The sequence below is a fragment of the Nerophis ophidion genome, linkage group LG21, assembly GCF_033978795.1.
Source record: "Nerophis ophidion isolate RoL-2023_Sa linkage group LG21, RoL_Noph_v1.0, whole genome shotgun sequence".
Classification (NCBI taxonomy): domain Eukaryota; kingdom Metazoa; phylum Chordata; class Actinopteri; order Syngnathiformes; family Syngnathidae; genus Nerophis; species Nerophis ophidion.
This window is the reverse complement of record NC_084631.1, coordinates 44829269-44855135: the sequence shown is the minus strand read 5'-3', so window position 1 is coordinate 44855135 and position 25867 is coordinate 44829269. Positions and strand designations below refer to the sequence as shown.

General features: G+C 37.9%; 1 protein-coding gene across 4 annotated transcripts in view; it reads right to left on the bottom strand.

Annotated features, from left to right (window-relative positions):
* Positions 1 to 25867, bottom strand: part of usf2 (upstream transcription factor 2, c-fos interacting) — a 47734-nt gene that overhangs the window by 10629 nt on the left and 11238 nt on the right. The window contains exons 3-7 of one of the 4 annotated variants that reach the window (XM_061882743.1): positions 25533 to 25624; positions 25287 to 25406; positions 17168 to 17330; positions 3495 to 3582; positions 3211 to 3255 (exon numbers count right to left, since the gene is read on the bottom strand). In XM_061882743.1, coding sequence (XP_061738727.1) covers positions 3211 to 3255; positions 3495 to 3582; positions 17168 to 17330; positions 25287 to 25406; positions 25533 to 25624 — 508 coding nt within the window. The remainder of the gene's footprint in view (positions 1 to 3210; positions 3256 to 3494; positions 3583 to 17167; positions 17331 to 25286; positions 25407 to 25532; positions 25625 to 25867) is intronic. The other 3 variants (XM_061882744.1, XM_061882745.1, XM_061882746.1) reach the window with 3 other exon arrangements.

The window sequence follows — 25867 nt, the reverse complement described above, 5'->3', positions numbered from 1 at the left end:
ATATATTTCATATATGTAAAAAGCATTCATAAAAAATATATAAAATACTTTTTTAGCCTTTATAGTATTGCAAAATTAAAAAAAATCTAAACGTTATGTTTTTTTTACAGCCTTTTTACAAAATGAGGAACATAAAATTGTGTGGCATTTTTACTCAAAAATATAATATATCGTATCATATTATATATATATATATATATATATATATGTATATATATATATATAATATATATATATGTATATATACATATTTTTTTTTCCGTTGTTGTTTTGCTAATAAAATTAAAAAGCATACATAAAAAATATATCAAATAGTTTTTTAGCCTTTACAGTATTGCAAAATAAAAAATAAAAAATAGTTTAAGCCTTTTCAAAAATGATGAACATCAAAAAAACGTGTGGCTTTTTTCCACACACACACAAAAAATAAAAAATAAAAAAACTAAAATAAAAATATATATATTTATTTTGTGATAAATTTAAAAAGCATACATAAAAATATATCAGTTATTTAGCCTTTACAGAATTGCAAAATTTAAATTAATCAAAACATTATAAAATATTTTTTTGCCTTTTTACAAAATGATGAACATAAAAATTGTGTGGCTTTTGACCAAAAATATAAGATATCATATTATTATTATATATATATATATATATATATATCATATTATAAAGCATACATACAAAATATATCAAATAGTGTTTTAGCCTTTACAGTATTGCAAAATAAAAAAAAAATAATAGTTTTTTAAGCCTTTTCAAAAATGATGAACATCAAAAAAAACGTGTGGCTTTTTTCCACACACACACAAAAAATAAAAAAAATAAAAATATATATATTTATTTTTTGATAAATTTAAAAAGCATACATAAAAATATATCAGTTATTTAGCCTTTACAGAATTGCAAAATTAAAATTAATCAAAACATTATAAAATATTTTTTAGCCTTTTTACAAAATGATGAACATAAAAATTGTGTGGCTTTTGACCAAAAATATAAGATATCATATTATTCTATATATATATATATATATCATATTATAAAGCATACATACAAAATATATCAAATAGTGTTTTAGCCTTTAAAGTATTGCAAAGTCAAAAAAACAAAAATACATTTTTTTTCCCTGTCTTTCTAGTAAATTGAGTTAAATATACAACAATATTACAATTCCTTTTTGCATTCCTATTATATATATATATATATATGTATATATATGTGTGTGTATATACATATTTTTTTTTCCGTTGTTGTTTTGCTAATAAAATTAAAAAGCATACATAAAAAATATATCAAATAGTTTTTTAGCCTTTACAGTATTGCAAAATAAAAAAAAAATAATAGTTTTTTTAAGCCTTTTCAAAAATGATGAACATCAAAAAAACGTGTGGCTTTTTTCCACACACACACAAAAAATAAAAAATAAAAAAAATAAAATAAAAATATATATATTTATTTTTTGATAAATTTAAAAAGCATACATAAAAATATATCAGTCATTTAGCCTTTACAGAATTGCAAAATTAAAATTAATCAAAACATTATAAAATATTTTTTAGCCTTTTTACAAAATGATGAACATAAAAATTGTGTGGCCTTTGACCAAAAATATAAGATATCATATTATTATATATATATATATCATATTATAAAGCATACATACAAAATATATCAAATAGTGTTTTAGCCTTTAAAGTATTGCAAAGTCAAAAAAACAAAAATAAATTTTTTGTCCCTGTCTTTCTAGTAAATTGAGTTAAATATACAACAATATTACAATTCCTTTTTGCATTCCTATTATATATATATATATATATGTATATATATGTGTGTGTATATACATATTTTTTTTTCCGTTGTTGTTTTGCTAATAAAATTAAAAAGCATACATAAAAAATATATCAAATAGTTTTTTAGCCTTTACAGTATTGCAAAATAAAAAAAAAATAATAGTTTTTTTAAGCCTTTTCAAAAATGATGAACATCAAAAAAACGTGTGGCTTTTTTCCACACACACACAAAAAATAAAAAATAAAAAAAATAAAATAAAAATATATATATTTATTTTTTGATAAATTTAAAAAGCATACATAAAAATATATCAGTCATTTAGCCTTTACAGAATTGCAAAATTAAAATTAATCAAAACATTATAAAATATTTTTTAGCCTTTTTACAAAATGATGAACATAAAAATTGTGTGGCCTTTGACCAAAAATATAAGATATCATATTATTATATATATATATATCATATTATAAAGCATACATACAAAATATATCAAATAGTGTTTTAGCCTTTAAAGTATTGCAAAGTCAAAAAAACAAAAATAAATTTTTTGTCCCTGTCTTTCTAGTAAATTGAGTTAAATATACAACAATATTACAATTCCTTTTTGCATTCCTATTATATATATATATATATATATATATATATATATATATATATATATATATATATATATATATATATATATGTGTGTATATACATATTTTTTTTTCCGTTGTTGTTTTGCTAATAAAATTAAAAAGCATACATAAAAAATATATCAAATAGTTTTTTAGCCTTTACAGTATTGCAAAATAAAAAAAAAATAATAGTTTTTTTAAGCCTTTTCAAAAATGATGAACATCAAAAAAACGTGTGGCTTTTTTCCACACACACACAAAAAATAAAAAATAAAAAAAATAAAATAAAAATATATATATTTATTTTTTGATAAATTTAAAAAGCATACATAAAAATATATCAGTTATTTAGCCTTTACAGAATTGCAAAATTAAAATTAATCAAAACATTATAAAATATTTTTTAGCCTTTTTACAAAATGATGAACATAAAAATTGTGTGGCTTTTGACCAAAAATATAAGATATCATATTATTATATATATATATATCATATTATAAAGCATACATACAAAATATATCAAATAGTGTTTTAGCCTTTAAAGTATTGCAAAGTCAAAAAAACTAAAATACATTTTTTTTCCCTGTCTTTCTAGTAAATTGAGTTAAATATACAACAATATTACAATTCCTTTTTGCATTCCTACAACCAGACATTTGACTAAATAAAAGAGAAGGTGTTAACATATGAGAAGTATCCTCTATAGACACACACCACACAATGCATGATAGTTTAGTTCCATGTGTACATGAAGCAGTGATGGCAACATGTGTGGAATGTTGAAAAGTCTCCTCACCAGTTTGTGCTGCCATGCTGCAACATCTCGCTTTCATCAAGGTCTCTGGGGATGGCAGGTAAGTAGGACACAGTGTGGTTTTCAGAGGTTGGATCATTTAAAAAGGACGGCTATTGATCTCCAGGGTTTTTTTTTCTTCATCTCTAGTGCGAATCATGTTTAGAGAACTTTTTCAAAAAAGGGAATACATGGGAGCTTTTTAAAGGGTGGCCGTGTGTGGAGGAAGAATGTGGTGATTTTAGGGAGGACTTTTGTGTAAGTGCAGAAAGGCTTTGTGTACTCACGGCGGGAAAGCGTGTCCGCGTGGGGCCAATGAACGTTGGGCCGCCGACTGCAGAACCTCAGGTGGGGTCATCATGACGTAAAACTGACCTGAACACAAACAACAACAAAAATACTGATTTAAAAATGAGAAGTATTAAAATGATGACCCAATGTTTTGGTTGCAACGGTCTTTGTCAACAAAGTAGCTTATTTTGTAGCCGTACTCAATTCAAAAAAGGACTGCGAGTGCCTGGAAGCATATTTGCTGAAGAAGGTGCGTTTGCATGTAAACAACACATGGAAAGCACAGGTGCTTAACAGGAGGCAGTGAAGGTGTGTAAATGGTAAATAAAAACAGAACACAATGATTGGCAAATCATTTTCAACTTATCTTCAATTGACTGCAAAGACAAGATATTTAATGTTCCAACTGTGAAACTTCATTTTTTTTTGGCAAATAATAATTAACTTACAATTTCATGGCTGCAGCACGTGCCAAAGTAGTTGGGAAAGGGCATGTTCACCACTGTGTTACATCACCTTTCCTTTTAACAACACTCAGTAAACGTTTGGGAACTGAGGAGACACATTTTTGAAGCTTTTCAGGTGGAATTATTTCCCATTCTTGCTTGATGTACAGCTTAAGTTGTTCAACAGTCCAGGGTCTCTGTTGTGGTATTTTAGGCTTCATAATGCACCACACATTTTCAATGGGAGACAGGTCTGGACTACAGGCAGGCCAGTCTAGTACACACACTCTTACTACGAAGCCACGCTGTTGTAACACGTGGCTTGGCATTGTCATGCTGAAATAAGCAGGAGCGTCCATGATAAAGTCGCTTGGATGGCAACATATGTTGCTCCAAAACCTGTATGTACCTTTCAGCATTAATGGTGCCTTCACAGATGTGTAAGTTACCCATGCCTTGGGCACCAATACACCCCCATACCATCACAGATACTTGGCATTGTCATGCTGAAATAAGCATGACAATGCCAAGTATCTGTGATGGTATGGGGGTGTATTGCTGAAATAAGCAGGGGCGTCCATGATAACGTCGCTTGGATGGCAACATATGTTGTTCCAAAACCGGTATGTACCTTTCAGCATTAATGGTGCCTTCACAGATGTGTAAGTTACCCATGTCTTGGGCACCAATACACCTCCATACCATCACAGATACTTAGCATTGTCATGCTGAAATAAGCAGCTTGGCATTGTTTTGCTGAAATAAGCAGGGGCGTCCATGATAACGTTGCTTAGATGGCAACATATGTTGCTCCAAAACCTGTATGCACCTTTCAGCATTAATGGTGCCTTCACAGATGTGTAAGTTACCCATGCCTTGGCCACTAATACACCCCCATACCATCACAGATGCTGGCTTTTACACTTTGTGCCTAGAACAGTACGGAAGTTTTTTTTAACTCTTTGGTCTGGATGGACACGACGTCTACAGTGGACTCGTCAGACCACAGAACACTTTTCCACTTTGCATCAGTCCATCTTAGATTGTTTCTGGGTGTTGTTGATAAATGGCTTTGGCTTTGCATAGTAGAGTTTTAACTTACACTTACAGATGTGGCGACAAACTGTAATTACTAACAGTGGTTTTCTGAAGTGTTCCTGAGCCCATGTGGTGATATCCTTCACACACTGATGTCTGTTTTTGATGCAGCACCGCCTGAGGGTTCAACGGTCCGTAATATTATCGCTTACGTGCAGTGATTTCTCCAGATTTTCTGAACCTTTTGATGATATTACGGACCGAAGATGGTGAAATCCCCAAATTATTTGCAATCGCTGGTTGATAAATGTTGTTCTTAAACTATTGGACAAGTGGTGACCCTCGCCCCATCCTTGTTTGTGAATGACTAAGCATTTCATGGAAGCTCCTTTTATAGCCAATCATGGCACCCACCTGTTCCCAATTAGCCCGTTCACCTGTGGGATGTTCCAAATAAGTGTTTGATGAGCATTCCTCAACTTTCTCAGTCGTTTTTGCCTCTGGTGCCAGCTTTTTTGAAACATGTTGCAGGCATCAAATTCCAAATAAGCTAATATTTGCAAAAAATTACGTTTCTCAGTTTGAACATTAAATATTTAGTCTTTGCAGTCTATTCAATTGAATATAAGTTGAAAAGGATTTGCAAATCATTGTATTCTCTTTTTATTTACCATTTACATACACAATGTGCCAAATTCACCACTTTTGTATAATGAACTTGAAAAGCTCACTCGCAGTCCTGGCTTGAGGTGAAGGCTAATTAGCTTTTAGCGTAACGTTAGCTCATTTTGCGGTGTGTGTGTGTGTGTGTTTTACGGACAGAAAAGCTTTGAATGGCAGAGTCCCTGCTATCACATGTTGATAAAAATATAACATTTACATAATAAAAATCAACCACAGGCTTCCCAAATGCTGTAATAAATTAAGCATGATGAGTTGACTTGAAACTGTTTAATGTTGCACTTTTTATATGTAGAAGAAAAGTTGTGTCATTTTATTTAATCTGAGCAACAATTTGAGGCAGTTTGATGCGGATTAACGTGGTCAGAATTATTATAGTGTTCCCAATGTTAAAGGGATTAAGCCACTGTTCACAAATTTGGTAAATAAATAACCCAAAAACTTATATTTTGTTGTTTTCTTACAGTACCGAAAATGAACTGAGCCGTGACCACTAAACCGAGGTATGTACCGAACCAAAATGTTGTGTACCGTTACACCCCTAGCGAGAACACACTTATTTTGCGAGCACGACAACTCTTTACGTGTGTGCGGACTCATTCCGCGGTATGGGGCGGTATAGCTCGGCTGATAGAGTGTCTGTGCCAGCAACATAGAGGGTTCCAGGTTGGATCCCCGCTTCTGCCATCCTAGTCACTGCCGTTGTGTCCTTGGGCAAGGCACTTTACCCACCTGCTCCCAGTGCCACCCACACTGCTTTAAATGGAACTTAGATATTGGCTTTCACTATGTAAAAGCGCTTTGAGTCACTAGAGTACTGACTGTCCAGAGTCGAGACCCAGGATGGACCGCTCGTCGGGACCCAGGATGGACCGCTCGCCTGTATCGGTTGGGGACATCTCTACGCTGCTGATCCGCTTGAGATGGTTTCCTGTGGACGGGACTCTCACTGCTGTGTTGGAGCCACTATGGATTGAACTTTCACAGTATCATGTTAGACCCGCTCGACATCCATTGCTTTCGGTCCCCTAGAGGGGGGGGGGTTGCCCACATCTGAGGTCCTCTCCAAGGTTTCTCATAGTCAGCATTGTCACTGGCGTCCCACTGGATGTGAATTCTCCCTGCCCACTGGGTGTGAGTTTTCCTTGCCCTTTTGTGGGTTCTTCCGAGGATGTTGTAGTCGTAATGATTTGTGCAGTCCTTTGAGACATTTGTGATTTGGGGCTATATAAATAAACATTGATTGATTGATTGATTGATAGAGAAAAGCGCTATATAAATATAATTCACTTCACGTTCGGGCCTGTTCCGTGCACGTGTGTAACTGATCAATGATGAGACTTTTCCCCACCGTTCTAAGCTTTATTTCTCTTCCTTCCAACCTGCTGGCTTCAGCCATGTGAAACTTTTCTGTGAGGGGAAGAAGGGCGGGGCTACACGACCTTGGAGGACTACAGGAGCTCAGGAGGGACAAAAAGATATCAAACTGCCCTCTCATACTCGAGCAGAAAAGAGAACTATCCATCCATCCATCCATTTTCTACCGCTTATTCCCTTATGGGGTCGCGGGGGGCGCTGGCGCCTATCTCAGCTACAATCGGGCGGAAGGCAGGGTACACCCTGGACAAGTCGCCACCTCATCGCAGGGCCAACACAGATAGACAGACAACATTCACACTCACATTCACACATTAGGGCCAATTTAGTGTTGCCAATCAACCTATCCCCAGGTGCATGTCTTTGGAAGTGGGAGGAAGCCGGAGTACCCGGAGGGAACCCACGCAGTCACGGGGAGAACATGCAAACTCCACACAGAAAGATCCCGAGCCTGGATTTGAACCCAGGACTGCAAAATATGACAAATAACAAAGGTGTAATTTAACTCTCCTTTACACGAGCAGACTCATTCCGCGCGGAATTAAGCCATTTGTGCGGACTCATTTTACTCTGAGTAGCTAACTTTACTCCATAACACAGTGGTTCTCCACCTTTTTTCAGTGATGTACCCCCTGTCAACATTTTTTTAATTCAAGTACCCCCTAATCAGAGAAAAGCATTTTGGGTTGAAAAAAAAGAGATAAAGAAGTAAAATACAGCACTATGTCATCAGTTTCTGATTTATTAAATTGTATAACAGTGCAAAATATTGCTCATTTGTAGTGGTCTTTCTTCAACTATTTGGAAAAAAAGATATAAAAATAAGTAAAAACTTATTGAAAAATAAACAAGTGGTTCAATTCTAAATGCAGATTTCTCCACATAGAAGTAATCATCAACTTAAAGTGCCCTCTTTGGGGATTGTAATAGAGATCCATCTGGATTCATCAACTTACTCCTAAACATTTCTTCACAAAAAAAGAAATCTTTAACATCAATATTTATGGAACATGTCCACAAAAAATCTAGCCGTCAACACTGAATATTGCATTGTTGCATTTCTTTTCACACTTTATCAACTTGCATTCATATTTTGTTGAAGTTCTATTCAATAAATATATTTATAAAGGATTTTTGAATTGTTGCTATTTTTAGAATATATATTTTTTTAATCTCACGTACCCCTTGGGAGACCATGAATTGATTAACGTGGACCCCGACTTAAACAAGTAGAAAAACTTATTGGGGTGTTACCATTTAGTGGTCAATTGTACGGAATATGTACTGTACTGTGCAATCTACTAATAAAAGTAGCAATCAATCAATCAATCACTTTCAAGTACCCCCATTTGAGAACCACTGCCATAGAGTCCACGCCGGTGTAAAATGAGTCCGTGTGTGCACATACAGAGGCCACACGCGCAGGGGGTGTTTTTTTTGTTTTTTTGCGCAATTATTTATGTCCCTGTATTGACACCATACTTTGTCTCCAAACACAAAGAAATGAGCAGCTGCTCCTGCTTATCTGCCACCGCAGGCAATAAAAGTGCTCGAAGTGGTATGCACTGAGGCCGATTTTTTAATGTTAATATATGCAACGATCAACCTTGTTTTAGGGGCGGCATGGCGTAGTGCAGGGGTAGGGAACCTATGGCTCTAGAGCCAGATGTGGCTCTTTTGATGACTGCATCTGGCTCTCAGATAAATCTGAGCTGACATTACTTAACGCGATAAGTAATGAATAATTCCACTTGTAATCACAGTGTTAAAAATAACGTTCAAAGTATAAAACATTCATTTTTAATCCATCCATTCATTTTCTACTGCACCTGTTGAAGAAGTTGCATAATGGTAAGACGTTATTTATTTATTATTGGTTAATGTGGGGCTTGCAATCCTGCGGGTTCTTCAGACCACCAAGCACCGACATGAGAGCCAGTTTCAGGGTTTAAATAATGTTTTATTTTTAAATAAGACTCTTAGTTGCTTTCCAGCAATTGTCTTTTTCTCTTTCCTTCTCGTTCGCGCCCTGGCTCCAACCCCAACCCCGTCTCTCTTCCTGGCTGCTGCTTATAACAGAGCGACAGGTGATTGGATAACAAGGCCCAGGTGGGCCATCTACGGTCCTGGCACACCCCGTTTCACTGCAGGCCCGCAGGCCACGCCCCCTCCACAGTTAGCTTCAGAATAACAATGTTATTACAAAAAATAGGAGACCTGTTATACTTTACAAATGTTGGTCTTACTTAAAAATGCACGCGTTTAGTTGTGTTCAGTGTTGAAAAAAATATTATATGGCTCTTACGGAAATACATTTTAAAAATATTTGGATTCTTGGCTCTCTCAGGCAAAAAGGTTCCCGACCCCTGGCGTAGTGGGTAGAGCAGCCGTGCCAGAAAACGGAGGGTTGCAGGTTCGCTTCCCACCTATTGACATCTAAAATCGCTGCCATTGTGTCCTTGGGCAGGACACTTCACCCTTCTCCCCCGGTGCCGCTCACACTGGTGAATGAATGATGAATGAATGATTGGTGGTGGTCGGAGGTGCAAACTGGCAGCCACGCTTCCATCAGTCTACCCCAGGGCAGCTGTGGCTACTGATGTAGCTTACCACCACCATCGTGTGAATGAATGATGGCTTCTAACTTCTCTGTGAGCGCTTTGAGTATATAACAATAGAAAAGTGTGATATAAATCTAATCCATTATTATTATTATTATTATTATTATTGTTTGATCAAGACAAAAATGTGATTTACTGTACTGCCCTAAAAATGTTTATGAAGCTATGAAAGGAACAGATGAACCCTGCCTATGATGTAAATTATATTATCAACATGCTATTGGAGGCCATTGACAGGTAGGCCTGGGCCGATAACACATTTTGATTGACGATATTATGACCGACAAATTAATGCAGATAAACGATATTATTGTCCATATTTTTATGACACCAAATTAACCATTGATGTAACGATAATACATAATGCATGTACAGTACAGGCCAAAAGTTTGGACACACCTTCTCATATATTTGTCACATCAAAACTATGAACACATGTACTTCACAAAAAAAAGGTGAAATAACTGAAATCATGTTTTATATTCTAGTGTCTTCAAAATAGCCACTCTTTGCTCTGATTACTTTGTCCCACACACTTGGCATTCTCTGCATGAGCTTCAAGAGGTGGTCACCTGAACTGGTTTTCACTGCACAGGTGTGCTTGAAAGATGAAAGATGTGACCTGAGGACAGGTTGTTCACAAAAAAAGCATGTTTCTCCACCCCTAGTAAGTTAAAATGGCTTCCAGTGTTGGCGTTAATGCACTTTTTGTGTCTTTTTAAGCATTGAAATCAGAAAGGACGTGCATTTCCGGAACGCAATACCTCTCACTATTATGTTAGATCCACTATGGACTGGACTCTCACACCATTATGTTGGATCCACTATGGACTGGACTCTCACACCATTTTGTTAGATCCACTATGGACTGGACTCTCACTATTATGTTAGATCCACTATGGACTGGACTCTCACTATTATGTTAGATCCACTGTGGACTGGACCCTCTCACTATTATGTTAGATCCACTGTGGACTGGACCCTCTCACTATTATGTTAGATCCACTGTGGACTGGACCCTCTCACTATTATGTTAGATCCACTATGGACTGGACTCTCACTATTATGTTAGATCCACTATGGACCGGACTCTCACTATTATGTTAGATCCACTATGGACCGGACTCTCACTATTATGTTAGATCCACTATGGACTGGACTCTCACTATTATGTTGGATCCACTATGGACTGGACTCTCACTATTATGTTGGATCCACTATGGACCGGACTCTCACTATTATGTTGGATCCACTATGGACCGGACTCTCACTATTATGTTAGATCCACTATGGACTGGACTCTCACTATTATGTTGGATCCACTATGGACTGGACTCTCACTATTATGTTAGATCCACTATGGACCGGACTCTCACTATTATGTTAGATCCACTATGGACTGGACTCTCACTATTATGTTAGATCCACTATGGACTGGACTCTCACACTATTATGTTAGATCCACTATGGACTGGACTCTCACTATTATGTTAAATCCACTATGGACTGGACTCTCACTATTATATTAGACCCACTATGGACTGGACTCTCACTATTATGTTAGATCCACTATGGACTAGACTCTCACTATTATGTTAGATCCACTATGGACTGGACTCTCACTATTATGTTAGATCCACTATGGACTGAACTCTCATACTATTATGTTAGATCCACTATGGACTGAACTCTCATACTATTATGTTAGATCCACTGTGGACTGGACTCTCACTATTATGTTAGATCCACTATGGACTGGACTCTCACACTATTATGTTAGATCCACTATGGACTGGACTCTCACTATTATGTTAGATCCACTATGGACTGGACTCTCACACTATTATGTTAGATCCACTATGGACTGAACTCTCATACTATTATGTTAGATCCACTGTGGACTGGACTCTCACTATTATGTTAGATCCACTATGGACTGGACTCTCACACTATTATGTTAGATCCACTATGGACTGGACTCTCACTATTATGTTAAATCCACTATGGACTGGACTCTCACTATTATATTAGACCCACTATGGACTGGACTCTCACTATTATGTTAGATCCACTATGGACTAGACTCTCACTATTATGTTAGATCCACTATGGACTGGACTCTCACTATTATGTTAGATCCACTATGGACTGGACTCTCACACTATTATGTTAGATCCACTGTGGACTGGACTCTCACTATTATGTTAGATCCACTATGGACTGAACTCTCACACTATTATGTTAGATCCACTGTGGACTGGACTCTCACTATTATGTTAGATCCACTATGGACTGGACTCTCACTATTTTGTTAGATCCACTATGGACTGGACTCTCACTATTATGTTAGATCCACTATGGACTGGACTATCACTATTATGTTAGATCCACTATGGACTGGACTCTCACTATTATGTTAGATCCACTATGGACTGGACTCTCACTATTATGTTAGATCCACTATAGACTGGACTCTCACACTAGTATGTTAGATCCACTATGGACTGGACTCTCACACTATTATGTTAGATCCACTATGGACTGGACTCTCACACTATTATGTTAGATCCACTATGGACTGGACTCTCACACTATTATGTTAGATCCACTATAGACTGGACTCTCACTATTATGTTAAATCCACTATGGACTGGACTCTCACTATTATATTAGACCCACTATGGACTGGACTCTCACTATTATGTTAGATCCACTATGGACTGGACTCTCACACTATTATGTTGGATCCACTATGGACTAGACTCTCACTATTATGTTAGATCCACTATGGACTGGACTCTCACTATTATGTTAGATCCACTATGGACTGGACTCTCACACTATTATGTTAGATCCACTATGGACTGAACTCTCACACTATTATGTTAGATCCACTATGGACTGGACTCTCACTATTATGTTAGATCCACTATGGACTGGACTCTCACTATTATGTTGGATCCACTATGGACTGGACTCTCACTATTATGTTAGATCCACTATGGACCGGACTCTCACTATTATGTTAGATCCACTATGGACTGGACTCTCACTATTATGTTAGATCCACTATGGACTGGACTCTCACTATTATGTTAGATCCACTATGGACTGGACTCTCACTATTATGTTAAATCCACTATGGACTGGACTCTCACTATTATATTAGACCCACTATGGACTGGACTCTCACTATTATGTTAGATCCACTATGGACTGGACTCTCACTATTATGTTAGATCCACTATGGACTGGACTCTCACACTATTATGTTAGATCCACTATGGACTGAACTCTCACACTATTATGTTAGATCCACTGTGGACTGGACTCTCACTATTATGTTAGATCCACTATGGACTGGACTCTCACACTATTATGTTAGATCCACTATGGACTGGACTCTCACTATTATGTTAAATCCACTATGGACTGGACTCTCACTATTATATTAGACCCACTATGGACTGGACTCTCACTATTATGTTAGATCCACTATGGACTAGACTCTCACTATTATGTTAGATCCACTATGGACTGGACTCTCACTATTATGTTAGATCCACTATGGACTGGACTCTCACAGTATTATGTTAGATCCACTATGGACTGAACTCTCACACTATTATGTTAGATCCACTGTGGACTGGACTCTCACTATTATGTTGGATCCACTATGGACTGGACTCTCACTATTATGTTAGATCCACTATGGACTGGACTCTCACTATTATGTTAGATCCACTATGGACTGGACTCTCACTATTATGTTAGATCCACTATGGACTGGACTCTCACTATTATGTTAGATCCACTATGGACTGGACTCTCACTATTATGTTAGATCCACTATAGACTGGACTCTCACACTAGTATGTTAGATCCACTATGGACTGGACTCTCACACTATTATGTTAGATCCACTATGGACTGGACTCTCACACTATTATGTTAGATCCACTATGGACTGGACTCTCACTATTATGTTAGATCCACTATGGACCGGACTCACACTATTATGTTAGATCCACTATGGACTGGACTCTCACTATTATGTTAGATCCACTATGGACCGGACTCACACTATTATGTTAGATCCACTATAGACTGGACTCTCACACTATTATGTTAGATCCACTATGGACCGGACTCTCACTATTATGTTAGATCCACTATGGACTGGACTCACACTATTATGTTAGATCCACTATGGACTGGACTCTCACTATTATGTTAGATCCACTATGGACTGGACTCTCACTATTATGTTAGATCCACTATGGACTGGACTCTCACTATTATGTTAGATCCACTATGGACCGGACTCTCACTATTATGTTAGATCCACTATGGACTGGACTCTCACACTATTATGTTAGATCCACTATGGACTGGACTCTCACACTATTATGTTAGATCCACTATGGACTGGACTCTCACTATTATGTTAGATCCACTATGGACCGGACTCTCACTATTATGTTAGATCCACTATGGACTGGACTCTCACACTATTATGTTAGATCCACTATGGACTGGACTCTCACACTATTATGTTAGATCCACTATGGACTGGACTCTCACTATTATGTTAGATCCACTATGGACTGGACTCTCACTATTATGTTAGATCCACTATGGACTGGACTCTCACACTATTATGTTAGATCCACTATGGACTGGACTCTCACTATTATGTTAGATCCACTATGGACTGGACTCTCACTATTATGTTAGACCCACTATGGACTGGACTCTCACTATTATGTTAGATCCACTATGGACTGGACTCTCACTATTATGTTAGATCCACTATGGACTGGACTCTCACTATTATGTTAGATCCACTATGGACCGGACTCTCACTATTATGTTAGATCCACTGTGGACTGGACTCTCACACCATTATGTTAGATCCACTATGGACTGGACTCTCACTATTATGTTAGATCCACTATGGACTGGACTCTCACTATTATGTTAGATCCACTATGGACTGGACTCTCACTATTATGTTATATCCACTGTGGACTGGACTCTCACGCTATTATGTTAGATCCACTATGGACTGGACTCTCACACTATTATGTTAGATCCACTATGGACTGGACTCTCACTATTATGTTAGATCCACTATGGACTGGACTCTCACTATTATGTTAGATCCACTATGGACTGGACTCTCACACTATTATGTTAGATCCACTGTGGACCGGACTCTCACTATTATGTTAGATCCACTATGGACTGGACTCTCACTATTATGTTAGATCCACTATGGACTGGACTCTCCCACTATTATGTTAGATCCACTATGGACTGGACTCTCACTATTATGTTAGATCCACTATGGACCGGACTCTCACTATTATGTTAGATCCACTATGGACTGGACTCTCACTATTATGTTAGATCCACTATGGACTGGACTCTCACACTATTATGTTAGATCCACTATGGACTGGACTCTCACTATTATGTTAGATCCACTATGGACTGGACTCACACTATTATGTTAGATCCACTATGGACTGGACTCTCACTATTATGTTAGATCCACTATGGACTGGACTCTCACTATTATGTTAGATCCACTATGGACCGGACTCTCACTATTATGTTAGATCCACTGTGGACTGGACTCTCACACCATTATGTTAGATCCACTATGGACTGGACTCTCACTATTATGTTAGATCCACTATGGACTGGACTCTCACTATTATGTTAGATCCACTATGGACTGGACTCTCACTATTATGTTAGATCCACTATGGACTGGACTCTCACTATTATGTTATATCCACTGTGGACTGGACTCTCACGCTATTATGTTAGATCCACTATGGACTGGACTCTCACACTATTATGTTAGATCCACTATGGACTGGACTCTCACTATTATGTTAGATCCACTATGGACTGGACTCTCACTATTATGTTAGATCCACTATGGACTGGACTCTCACACTATTATGTTAGATCCACTGTGGACCGGACTCTCACTATTATGTTAGATCCACTATGGACTGGACTCTCACTATTATGTTAGATCCACTATGGACTGGACTCTCCCACTATTATGTTAGATCCACTATGGACTGGACTCTCACTATTATGTTAGATCCACTATGGACCGGACTCTCACTATTATGTTAGATCCACTATGGACTGGACTCTCACTATTATGTTAGATCCACTATGGATTGGACTCTCACACTATTATGTTAGATCCACTATGGACTGGACTCTCACTATTATGTTAGATCCACTATGGACTGGACTCACACTATTATGTTAGATCCACTATGGACTGGACTCTCACTATTATGTTAGATCCACTATGGACTGGACTCTCACTATTATGTTAGATCCACAATGGACTGGACTCTCACTATTATGTTAGATCCACTATGGACTGGACTCTCATTATTTTGCGACTGTGTTGTATCCATTGTGGATTGAACTTTCACAGTATCATGTTAGACCCGCTCGACATCCATTGCTTTCCTCCTCTCTAAGGTTCTCATAATCATCATTGTCACCGATGTCCCACTGGGTGTGAGTTTTCCTTGCCCTTATGTGGGCCTACCGAGGATGTCGTGGTGGTTTGTGCAGCCCTTTGAGACACTAGTGATTTAGGGCTATATAAGTAAACATTGATTGATTGATTGATATTATGTTAGATCCACTATGGACTGGACTCTCACTATTATGTTAGATGCACTATGGACTGGACTCTCACACTATTATGTTGGATCCACTATGGACTGGACTCTCACTATTATGTTAGATCCACTATGGACTGGACTCTCTCACTATTATGTTAGATCCACTATGGACTGAACTCTCACACTATTATGTTAGATCCACTATGGACTGGACTCTCACACTATTATGTTAGATCCACTATGGACTGGACTCTCACTATTATGTTAGATCCACTTTGGACTGGACTCTCACTATTATGTTAGATCCACTATGGACTGGACTCTCACTATTATGTTAGATCCACTATGGACTGGACTCTCACTATTATGTTAGATCCACTATGGACTGGACTCTCACAATAAACCCACTTGACAACCATTGCACCGGTCGCCTAGAGGGATGGGGGTCTCCACATGTGCAGTCCCCTCCAAGGTTTCTCATTGTCATCCCATTGGGTTGAGTTTTTCCTTGCCCTGATGTGGGATCTGAGCCTGGGATGTAGTTGTGGCTTGTGCAGCCCTTTGAGACACTGGTGTTTCAGGGCTATACAAGGAAACATTGATTGATAAGGCACTAATGCGCGTCGCTGCTGAAAACATCAAAAAGCGTGATTGCTCTCAAAGTATGCACGTGATGATTTATCGACGCTGGAAAACTTACCGACTTCATATGATTTTTTTGTCGGTTAATTGACTTTTGGAATATCAGCCCAGGCGTATGGATGGGATTGACCTCATCTTACTGTGGAGTCAGGACTTGCCGGCCATGTGACAAGACAAAAGTGTGTGGACCTACCTCCCCCCTGTGTGATGCTGGGGTCAGCGCTGGTCTGCACCGACACCGCCGTGGATGTTCCGTCGCTGACAGCGGCGGCGGGGAAGTAGGCGAAGCGCGTCTCCCCTCCGACCGTCTCACCCACAGGACTTCCGCCGTTGCTGAAAGGGTTCTGAATTACAGCCTGGATGATGGTAACGGATAAAAACACAACATTAGCCAGTTGTATTCGGCCAGTGGACACAATGTTGTATAGAATTGCTCTGCATCATATTGAGGGTTGTCTCTAATATTTTGGCCCTTTATGGCGTCGGTGACGAGTTAAACGATTATAACCAGACCGGACAAAAATACGGAATGAATGCACACTCGGCAGCAGGTGGTTTTATCCAAAAAATATTTTTTTTTACACTTTATTGCCGACCCAAACACAACAAAAGCGGCCTACAGAAGACTGTTAGCGGCTCATCATACACCATTGACAGCTACGGCAGCAAGTTGCATTCAAAAACACCCGGAATTATGGGCATCAAACATTACAACTTTAGCAAGTCGCATTTTCCGCATGTTCTCTGTCTTTTTTATTGCTGCAATAATCAACAATTTGTTGTAGTTATTTTTGAAAGAAGTACTTCCTTCACAGGGGTCAAACTCATTTAATGTGGCCTGTGAATGCCTGGAAATAATAATAACACACTCCAGCCTTTCTTGCTAAATGTCTTTCAATTGAAGTCACATTTTTCGCATGATCTCGAACTGCAGCTTCACGCAGTACAATTTTTTGGGGTTGAATTTGAAAAACATTTAGCAAGAAAGGCTGAAATGTATTATTATTTCTAGGCATTCACAGGCCACATTAAATGAGTTTGACCCCTGTGAACGCAGTACTTCTTTCAAAAATAACTACAACAAATTGTTAAATTACTAGTGTGCTCCACGTAAACATTCAGCAAAATAAAAAGCCTTTTTTTTTTTTTTTTTTTTACACAAAAATGTGCATGTTTTCCATTTTTACCGTTCTGGGCCCCGTTTAAGCAAGTTTTTAAAAGACCAGTTTGATGCTAGTATCGGTTCTAATGCAGACGACACCGCTCCCTACTCATAACCTAACCCCAGCGTCTACTGGAGCGTCTATTCTATGTGTCTTATAATGTGGTGCGCCTTATATATGAACACATTTTAAAATAGGCCATTCGTTGAAGGTGCGCCTTATAATCCGGTGCGCCTTATAGTGCGGAAATTACGGTAATTGTAATGTTTGTATAAGAAAAATATTAAAATTACTAGTGTGCTCGACGTAAACATTCAGCAATATAAAAAGCCTTTTTTTCTTTTCTTTTTTTTTCACACAGAAATGTGCATGTTTTCCATTTTTACCGTTCTGGGCCCCGTTTAAGCAAGTTTTTAAAAGACCGGTTTGATGCTAGTATCTGTTCTAATGCAGACGACACCGATCCCTACTCATAACCTAACCCCAGCGTCTACTGGAGCGTCTATTCTATGTGTCTTATAATGTGGTGCGCCTTATATATGAACACATTTTAAAATAGGCCATTCGTTGAAGGTGCGCCTTATAATCCGGTGCGCCTTATAGTGCGGAAATTACGGTAATTGTAATGTTTGTATAAGAAAAATATTAAAATTACTAGTGTGCTCGACGTAAACATTCAGCAATATAAAAAGCCTTTTTTTCTTTTCTTTTTTTTTCACACAGAAATGTGCATGTTTTCCATTTTTACCGTTCTGGGCCCCGTTTAAGCAAGTTTTTAAAAGACCGGTTTGATGCTAGTATCTGTTCTAATGCAGACAACACCTATCCCTACTGATAACCTAACCCCAGCGTCTACTGGAGCGTCTATTCTATGTGTCTTATAATGTGGTGCGCCTTATATATGAACACATTTTAAAATAGGCCATTCGTTGAAGGTGCGCCTTATAATCCGGTGCGCCTTATAGTGCGGAAATTACGGTAATTGTTCGGTTTATATAAGAAAAATATTAAAATTACTAGTGTGCTCGACGTAAACATTCAGCAATATAAAAAGCCTTTTTTTTTTTACACAAAAATGTGCATGTTTTCCATTTTTACCGTTCTGGGCCCCGTTTAAGCAAGTTTTTAAAAGACCGGTTTGATGCTAGTATCTGTTCTAATGCAGACGACACCGATCCCTACTCATAACCTAACCCCAGCGTCTACTGGAGCGACTATTCTATGTGTCTTATAATGTGGTGCGCCTTATATATGAACACATTTTAAAATAGGCCATTCGTTGAAGGTGCGCCTTATAATCCGGTGCGCCTTATAGTGCGGAAATTACGGTAATTGTAATGTTTGTATAAGAAAAATATTAAAATTACTAGTGTGCTTGACGTAAACATTCAGCAATATAAAAAGCCTTTTTTTTTTTTACACAAAAATGTGCACATTTTCCATTTTTACTGTTTTGGGCCCCGTTTAAGCAAGTTTTTTAAAGACCGGTTTGATGCTAGTATCTGTTCTAATGCAGACGACACCTATCCCTACTCATAACCTAACCCCAGCGTCTACTGGAGCTTTTATTCTTTGTCTTATAATCTGGTGCGCCTTATATATGAACACATTTTAAAATAGGCCATTCGTTGAAGGTGCGCCTTATAATCCGGTGCGCCTTATAGTGCGGAAATTACGGTAATTGTAATGTTTGTATAAGAAAAATATTAAAATTACTAGTGTGCTCGACGTAAACATTCAGCAATATAAAAAGCCTTTTTTTTTTTTCTTTTTTTTTCACACAGAAATGTGCATGTTTTCCATTTTTACCGTTCTGGGCCCCGTTTAAGCAAGTTTTTAAAAGACCAGTTTGATGCTAGTATCTGTTCTAATGCAGACGACACCGATCCCTACTCATAACCTAACCCCAGCGTCTACTGGAGCGTCTATTCTATGTGTCTTATAATGTGGTGCGCCTTATATATGAACACATTTTAAAATAGGCCATTCGTTGAAGGTGCGCCTTATAATCCGGTGCGCCTTATAGTGCGGAAATTACGGTAATTGTAATGTTTGTATAAGAAAAATATTAAAATTACTAGTGTGCTCGACGTAAACATTCAGCAATATAAAAAGCCTTTTTTTTTTTACACAAAAATGTGCACATTTTCCATTTTTACTGTTTTGGGCCCCGTTTAAGCAAGTTTTTAAAAGACCGGTTTGATGCTAGTATCGGTTCTAATGTAGACGACACCTATCCCTACTCATAACCTAACCCCAGCGTCTACTGGAGCGTCTATTCTATGTGTCTTATAATGTGGTGCGCCTTATATATGAACACATTTTAAAATAGGCCATTCGTTGAAGGTGCGCCTTATAATCCGGTGCGCCTTATAGTGCGGAAATTACGGTAATTGTAATGTTTGTATAAGAAAAATATTAAAATTACTAGTGTGCTCGACGTAAACATTCAGCAATATAAAAAGCCTTGTTTTGTTTTTTGTTTTTTACACAAAAATGTGCACGTTTTCCATTTTTACCGTTCTGGGCCCCGTTTAAGCAAGTTTTTAAAAGACCAGTTTGATGCTAGTATCTGTTCTAATGCAGACAACACCGATCCCTACTCATAACCTAACCCCAGCGTCTACTGGAGCGTCTATTCTATGTGTCTTATAATGTGGTGCGCCTTATATATGAACACATTTTTAAAAAGGCCATTCGTTGAAGGTGCGCCTTATAATCTGGTGCGCCTTATAGTGCGGAAATTACGGTAATTGTTCGGTTTATATAAGAAAAATATTAAAATTACTAGTGTGCTCGACGTAAACATTCAGCAATATAAAAAGCCTTTTTTTTTTTACACAAAAATGTGCACGTTTTCCATTTTTACCGTTCTGGGCCCCGTTTAAGCAAGTTTTTAAAAGACCAGTTTGATGCTAGTATCTGTTCTAATGCAGACAACACCGATCCCTACTCATAACCTAACCCCAGCGTCTACTGGAGCGTCTATTCTATGTGTCTTATAATGTGGTGCGCCTTATATATGAACACATTTTAAAAAAGGCCATTCGTTGAAGGTGCGCCTTATAATCCGGTGCGCCTTATAGTGCGGAAATTACGGAAATTGTAATGTTTGTATAAGAAAAATATTAAAATTACTAGTGTGGTCGACGTAAACATTCCGCAATATAAAAAGCCTTTTTTTTTTCACACAGAAATGTGCATGTTTTCCATTTTTACCGTTCTGGGCCCCGTTTAAGCAAGTTTTTAAAAGACCGGTTTGATGCTAGTATCTGTTCTAATGCAGACGACACCGATCCCTACTCATAACCTAACCCCAGCGTCTACTGGAGCGTCTATTCTATGTGTCTTATAATGTGGTGCGCCTTATATATGAACACATTTTAAAATAGGCCATTCGTTGAAGGTGCGCCTTATAATCCGGTGCGCCTTATAGTGCGGAAATTACGGTAATTGTAATGTTTGTATAAGAAAAATATTAAAATTACTAGTGTGCTCGACGTAAACATTCAGCATTATAAAAAGCCTTTTTTTTTCACACAGAAATGTGCATGTTTTCCATTTTTACCGTTCTGGGCCCCGTTTAAGCAAGTTTTTAAAAGACCAGTTTGATGCTAGTATCTGTTCTAATGCAGACGACACCGATCCCTACTCATAACCTAACCCCAGCGTCTACTGGAGCGTCTATTCTATGTGTCTTATAATGTGGTGCGCCTTATATATGAACACATTTTAAAATAGGCCATTCGTTGAAGGTGCGCCTTATAATCCGGTGCGCCTTATAGTGCGGAAATTACGGTAATTGTAATGTTTGTATAAGAAAAATATTAAAATTACTAGTGTGCTCGACGTAAACATTCAGCAATATAAAAAGCCTTTTTTTTTTTTTTTTACACAGGAATGTGCACGTTTTCCATTTTTACTGTTTTGGGCCCCGTTTAAGCAAGTTTTTAAAAGACCAGTTTGATGCTAGTATCTGTTCTAATGTAGACGACACCTATCCCTACTCATAACCTAACCCCCGCGTCTACTGTAGCTTTTATTCTTTGTCTTATAATGTGGTGCGCCTTATATATGAACACATTTTAAAATAGGCCATTCGTTGAAGGTGCGCCTTATAGTCCGGTGCGCCTTATAGTGCGGAAATTACGGTAATTGTAATGTTTGTATAGGAAAAATATTAAAATTACTAGTGTGCTCGACGTAAACATTCAGCAATATAAAAAGCCTTTTTTTTTTCTTTTTTTTTCACACAGAAATGTGCATGTTTTCCATTTTTACCGTTCTGGGCCCCGTTTAAGCAAGTTTTTAAAAGACCGGTTTGATGCTAGTATCTGTTCTAATGCAGACGACACCTATCCCTACTCATAACCTAACCCCAGCGTCTACTGGAGCGTCTATTCTATGTGTCTTATAATGTGGTGCGCCTTATATATGAACACATTTTAAAAAAGGCCATTCGTTAAAGGTGCGCCTTATAATCCGGTGCGCCTTATAGTGCGGAAATTGCGGTAATTGTAATGTTTGTATAAGAAAAATATTAAAATCACTAGTGTGCTCGACGTAAACATTCAGCAATATAAAAAGCCTTTTTTTTTTTTCTTTTTTTTTCACACAGAAATGTGCATGTTTTCCATTTTTACCGTTCTGGGCCCCGTTTAAGCAAGTTTTTAAAAGACCAGTTTGATGCTAGTATCTGTTCTAATGCAGACGACACCGATCCCTACTCATAACCTAACCCCAGCGTCTACTGGAGCGACTATTCTATGTGTCTTATAATGTGGTGCGCCTTATATATGAACACATTTTAAAATAGGCCATTCGTTGAAGGTGCGCCTTATAATCCGGTGCGCCTTATAGTGCGGAAATTACGGTAATTGTAATGTTTGTATAAGAAAAATATTAAAATTACTAGTGTGCTCGACGTAAACATTCAGCAATATAAAAAGCCTTTTTTTTTTTTCACACAGAAATGTGCGTGTTTTCCATTTTTACCGTTTTGGGCCCCGTTTAAGCAAGTTTTTAAAAGACCGGTTTGATGCTAGTATCTGTTCTAATGCAGACGACACATATCCCTACTCATAACCTAACCCCAGCGTCTACTGGAGCGTCTATTCTATGTGTCTTATAATGTGGTGCGCCTTATATATGAACACATTTTAAAAAAGGCCATTCGTTAAAGGTGCGCCTTATAATCCGGTGCGCCTTATAGTGCGGAAAATACGGTAATTGTTCAGTTTATATAAGTAAAATATTTAAATTACTAGTGTTTTCGACGTAAACATTCAGCAATATAAGAAGCCTTTTTTTACACAACAGTGTGCACGTTTTCCATTTTTACCGTATTGGGTCCCGTTTGAGCAACTTTTTAAAAGACCAGTTTGGTACTAGTACGACACCTATCCCTACTCATAACTAATCAATGTAATGTTGCATACCGTATTTTTCAGACTATAAGTCGCAGTTCTTTTTATAGTTTGGCCGGGGGTGCGACTTATACTCAGGTGCGACTTACGTGTGAAATTAATAACACATTACCGTAAAATATCAAATAATATTATTTATGTCATTCACGTAAGAGACTAGACGTATAAGATTTCTTGAGATTTAGCAATTAGGAGTGAGAGATAGTTTGGTAAAGGTATAGCATGTTCTATATGTTATAGTTATTTGAATGACTCTTACCATAATATGCTAGGTTAACATAGCAGTTGCTTATTTATGCCTCATATAACCTACACTTATTCAGCCTGTTCTTCACTATTCTTTATTTATTTTAAATTGCCTTTCAAATGTCTATTCTTGGTGTTGGCTTTTATCAAATACATTTCCCCAAAAAATGTGACTTATACTCCAATGCAACTTATATATGTTTTTTTCCTTCTTTTTTACCGTATTTCCTTGAACTGCCGCCGGGGCGCTAATTAATTTAAAACCTCTTCTCACTCCGGCGTTTACCAAAGGCATGCGGTAAAGGCAAGCATGCGCTAATTATTTTAAAACCTCTTCTCACTCCGGCGTTTACCAAAGGCATGCGGTAAATTTAGGCCTGCGCTTACAAATTTGAGTGTGATGTAAGGATACCATCATGAAAAGCACATTTAATAAAAAAAACGTTATTATGGTCTTACCTTTACGTATAAATGAAGTCCATGCGCAGCTCCTTCTGATCAAAAGCATCGATAACTTGTTTATAGAAGTCTTCCTTATCTTTCTTCAGTTTTAAAAGTCTCTCTGTCTCGATGGAGATCTTCCTTTTTTACCTCCTGCTTCCATTGAAAGTCCAGTTTAGAAAACTGTTTTATTTTAGATATGTAATCTTCCATGTTAAAAGTGCAAGTGAGAGGAAAAAGTAAACGATCGCTGCTTGTTGTCACTTCTTCTGCAGCCGAGTAGTCGCAAGAAGGATCACTAGCGCCCTCTACCACCAGGAGGCGGGAGTCATTTAATGACTCATATTTGACACACGCAGCTACGGTATATTAATAAAACATAGCTGCTTACTGTTCTTTTTAGCATATTCAATAGCTTGGACCTTAAATCCTACTGAATAGCTGTTAATCTTCTTCCCTTTATGCGATTCCAAATGATTGAAATCTGCCTCCTCCATTTTGAAAATGATGACAGGTGAAGTGTCACTCGTGACGTGACGAGTTTGACCCGGCGGAAATTTTAGGCATATGCTAATTATTTTGCGAAACGAGTTTGACCCGGCGGAAATTCTAGACATGCGCTAATAAAAATAATATTTTGCGAAACGAGTTTGACCCGGCGGAAATTCTAGACATGCGCTAATAAAAATAATATTTTGCGAAACGAGTTTGACCCGGCGGTAATGCTAAGCATGCGCTAATTATTTTGCGAAACGAGTTTGACCCGGCAGTAATTCTAGGCAGGTGCATACTATATACCCGGCGGCAATTCAAGGAAATACGGTATGCATTTTTGGCAGGTGCGACTTATACCCTGAAAAGTACGGTACTTTAGCTCCTTGGCGCAGCAGCACAATGCAGGCTTTTATAGTGTCTTATTTTTTACGCTAACCGCAAAAATGTGCAAATTTATTCTGTCACTTATTGACTCTGCGGCTGTCCCTAATTTTGAGTGTAATTGATGCTTAGTACTGACTGACTTGTTTGCGTCGCCCACCTGTGTCACAGTTTGTGGCGCTCCTGCAAAGGCGGCGGTAGAGACGACGCTAACGGCCCCGGTGCCGTCGGCTGACGCGTCAACGCTGTCGTCCGCCAACTGAACTACGCGATACGTCACCTAAAAAGGGGCCAGATGTTGTCAAATGATGATACCATCAAACCATTTTTTTTGTTTTTAATACCTATCGCCCTCTTTCAACATATTTTTGGTCAAAATGAACCATCTAGGTTTTTAGATGCTTACCTGTCCGCTGCTATTTTCTGTGCGGAACTGGTACTGGACATTGTGGTCGCTGAAAGAAGGCTGTGGAACACCTGTCTGCTCCTCTGCTTCTCCTGCAACACACACGTCCACAGGGAGGAGGAGCATTTAGCCCCAAAGTGCGACCAAATACAAATAAGTTCACTTCTGACTCGGGTTGTCCAGATACCAATATTTTGGTACCGGTACCAAAGTGAAGTGAAGTGAAGTGAGTTATATTTATATAGCGCTTTTCTCAAGTGAGTGTGAATGTTGTCTGTGATGAGGGTGTACACCGCCTTCCGCCCGATTGTAGCTGAGATAGGCACCAGCGACCC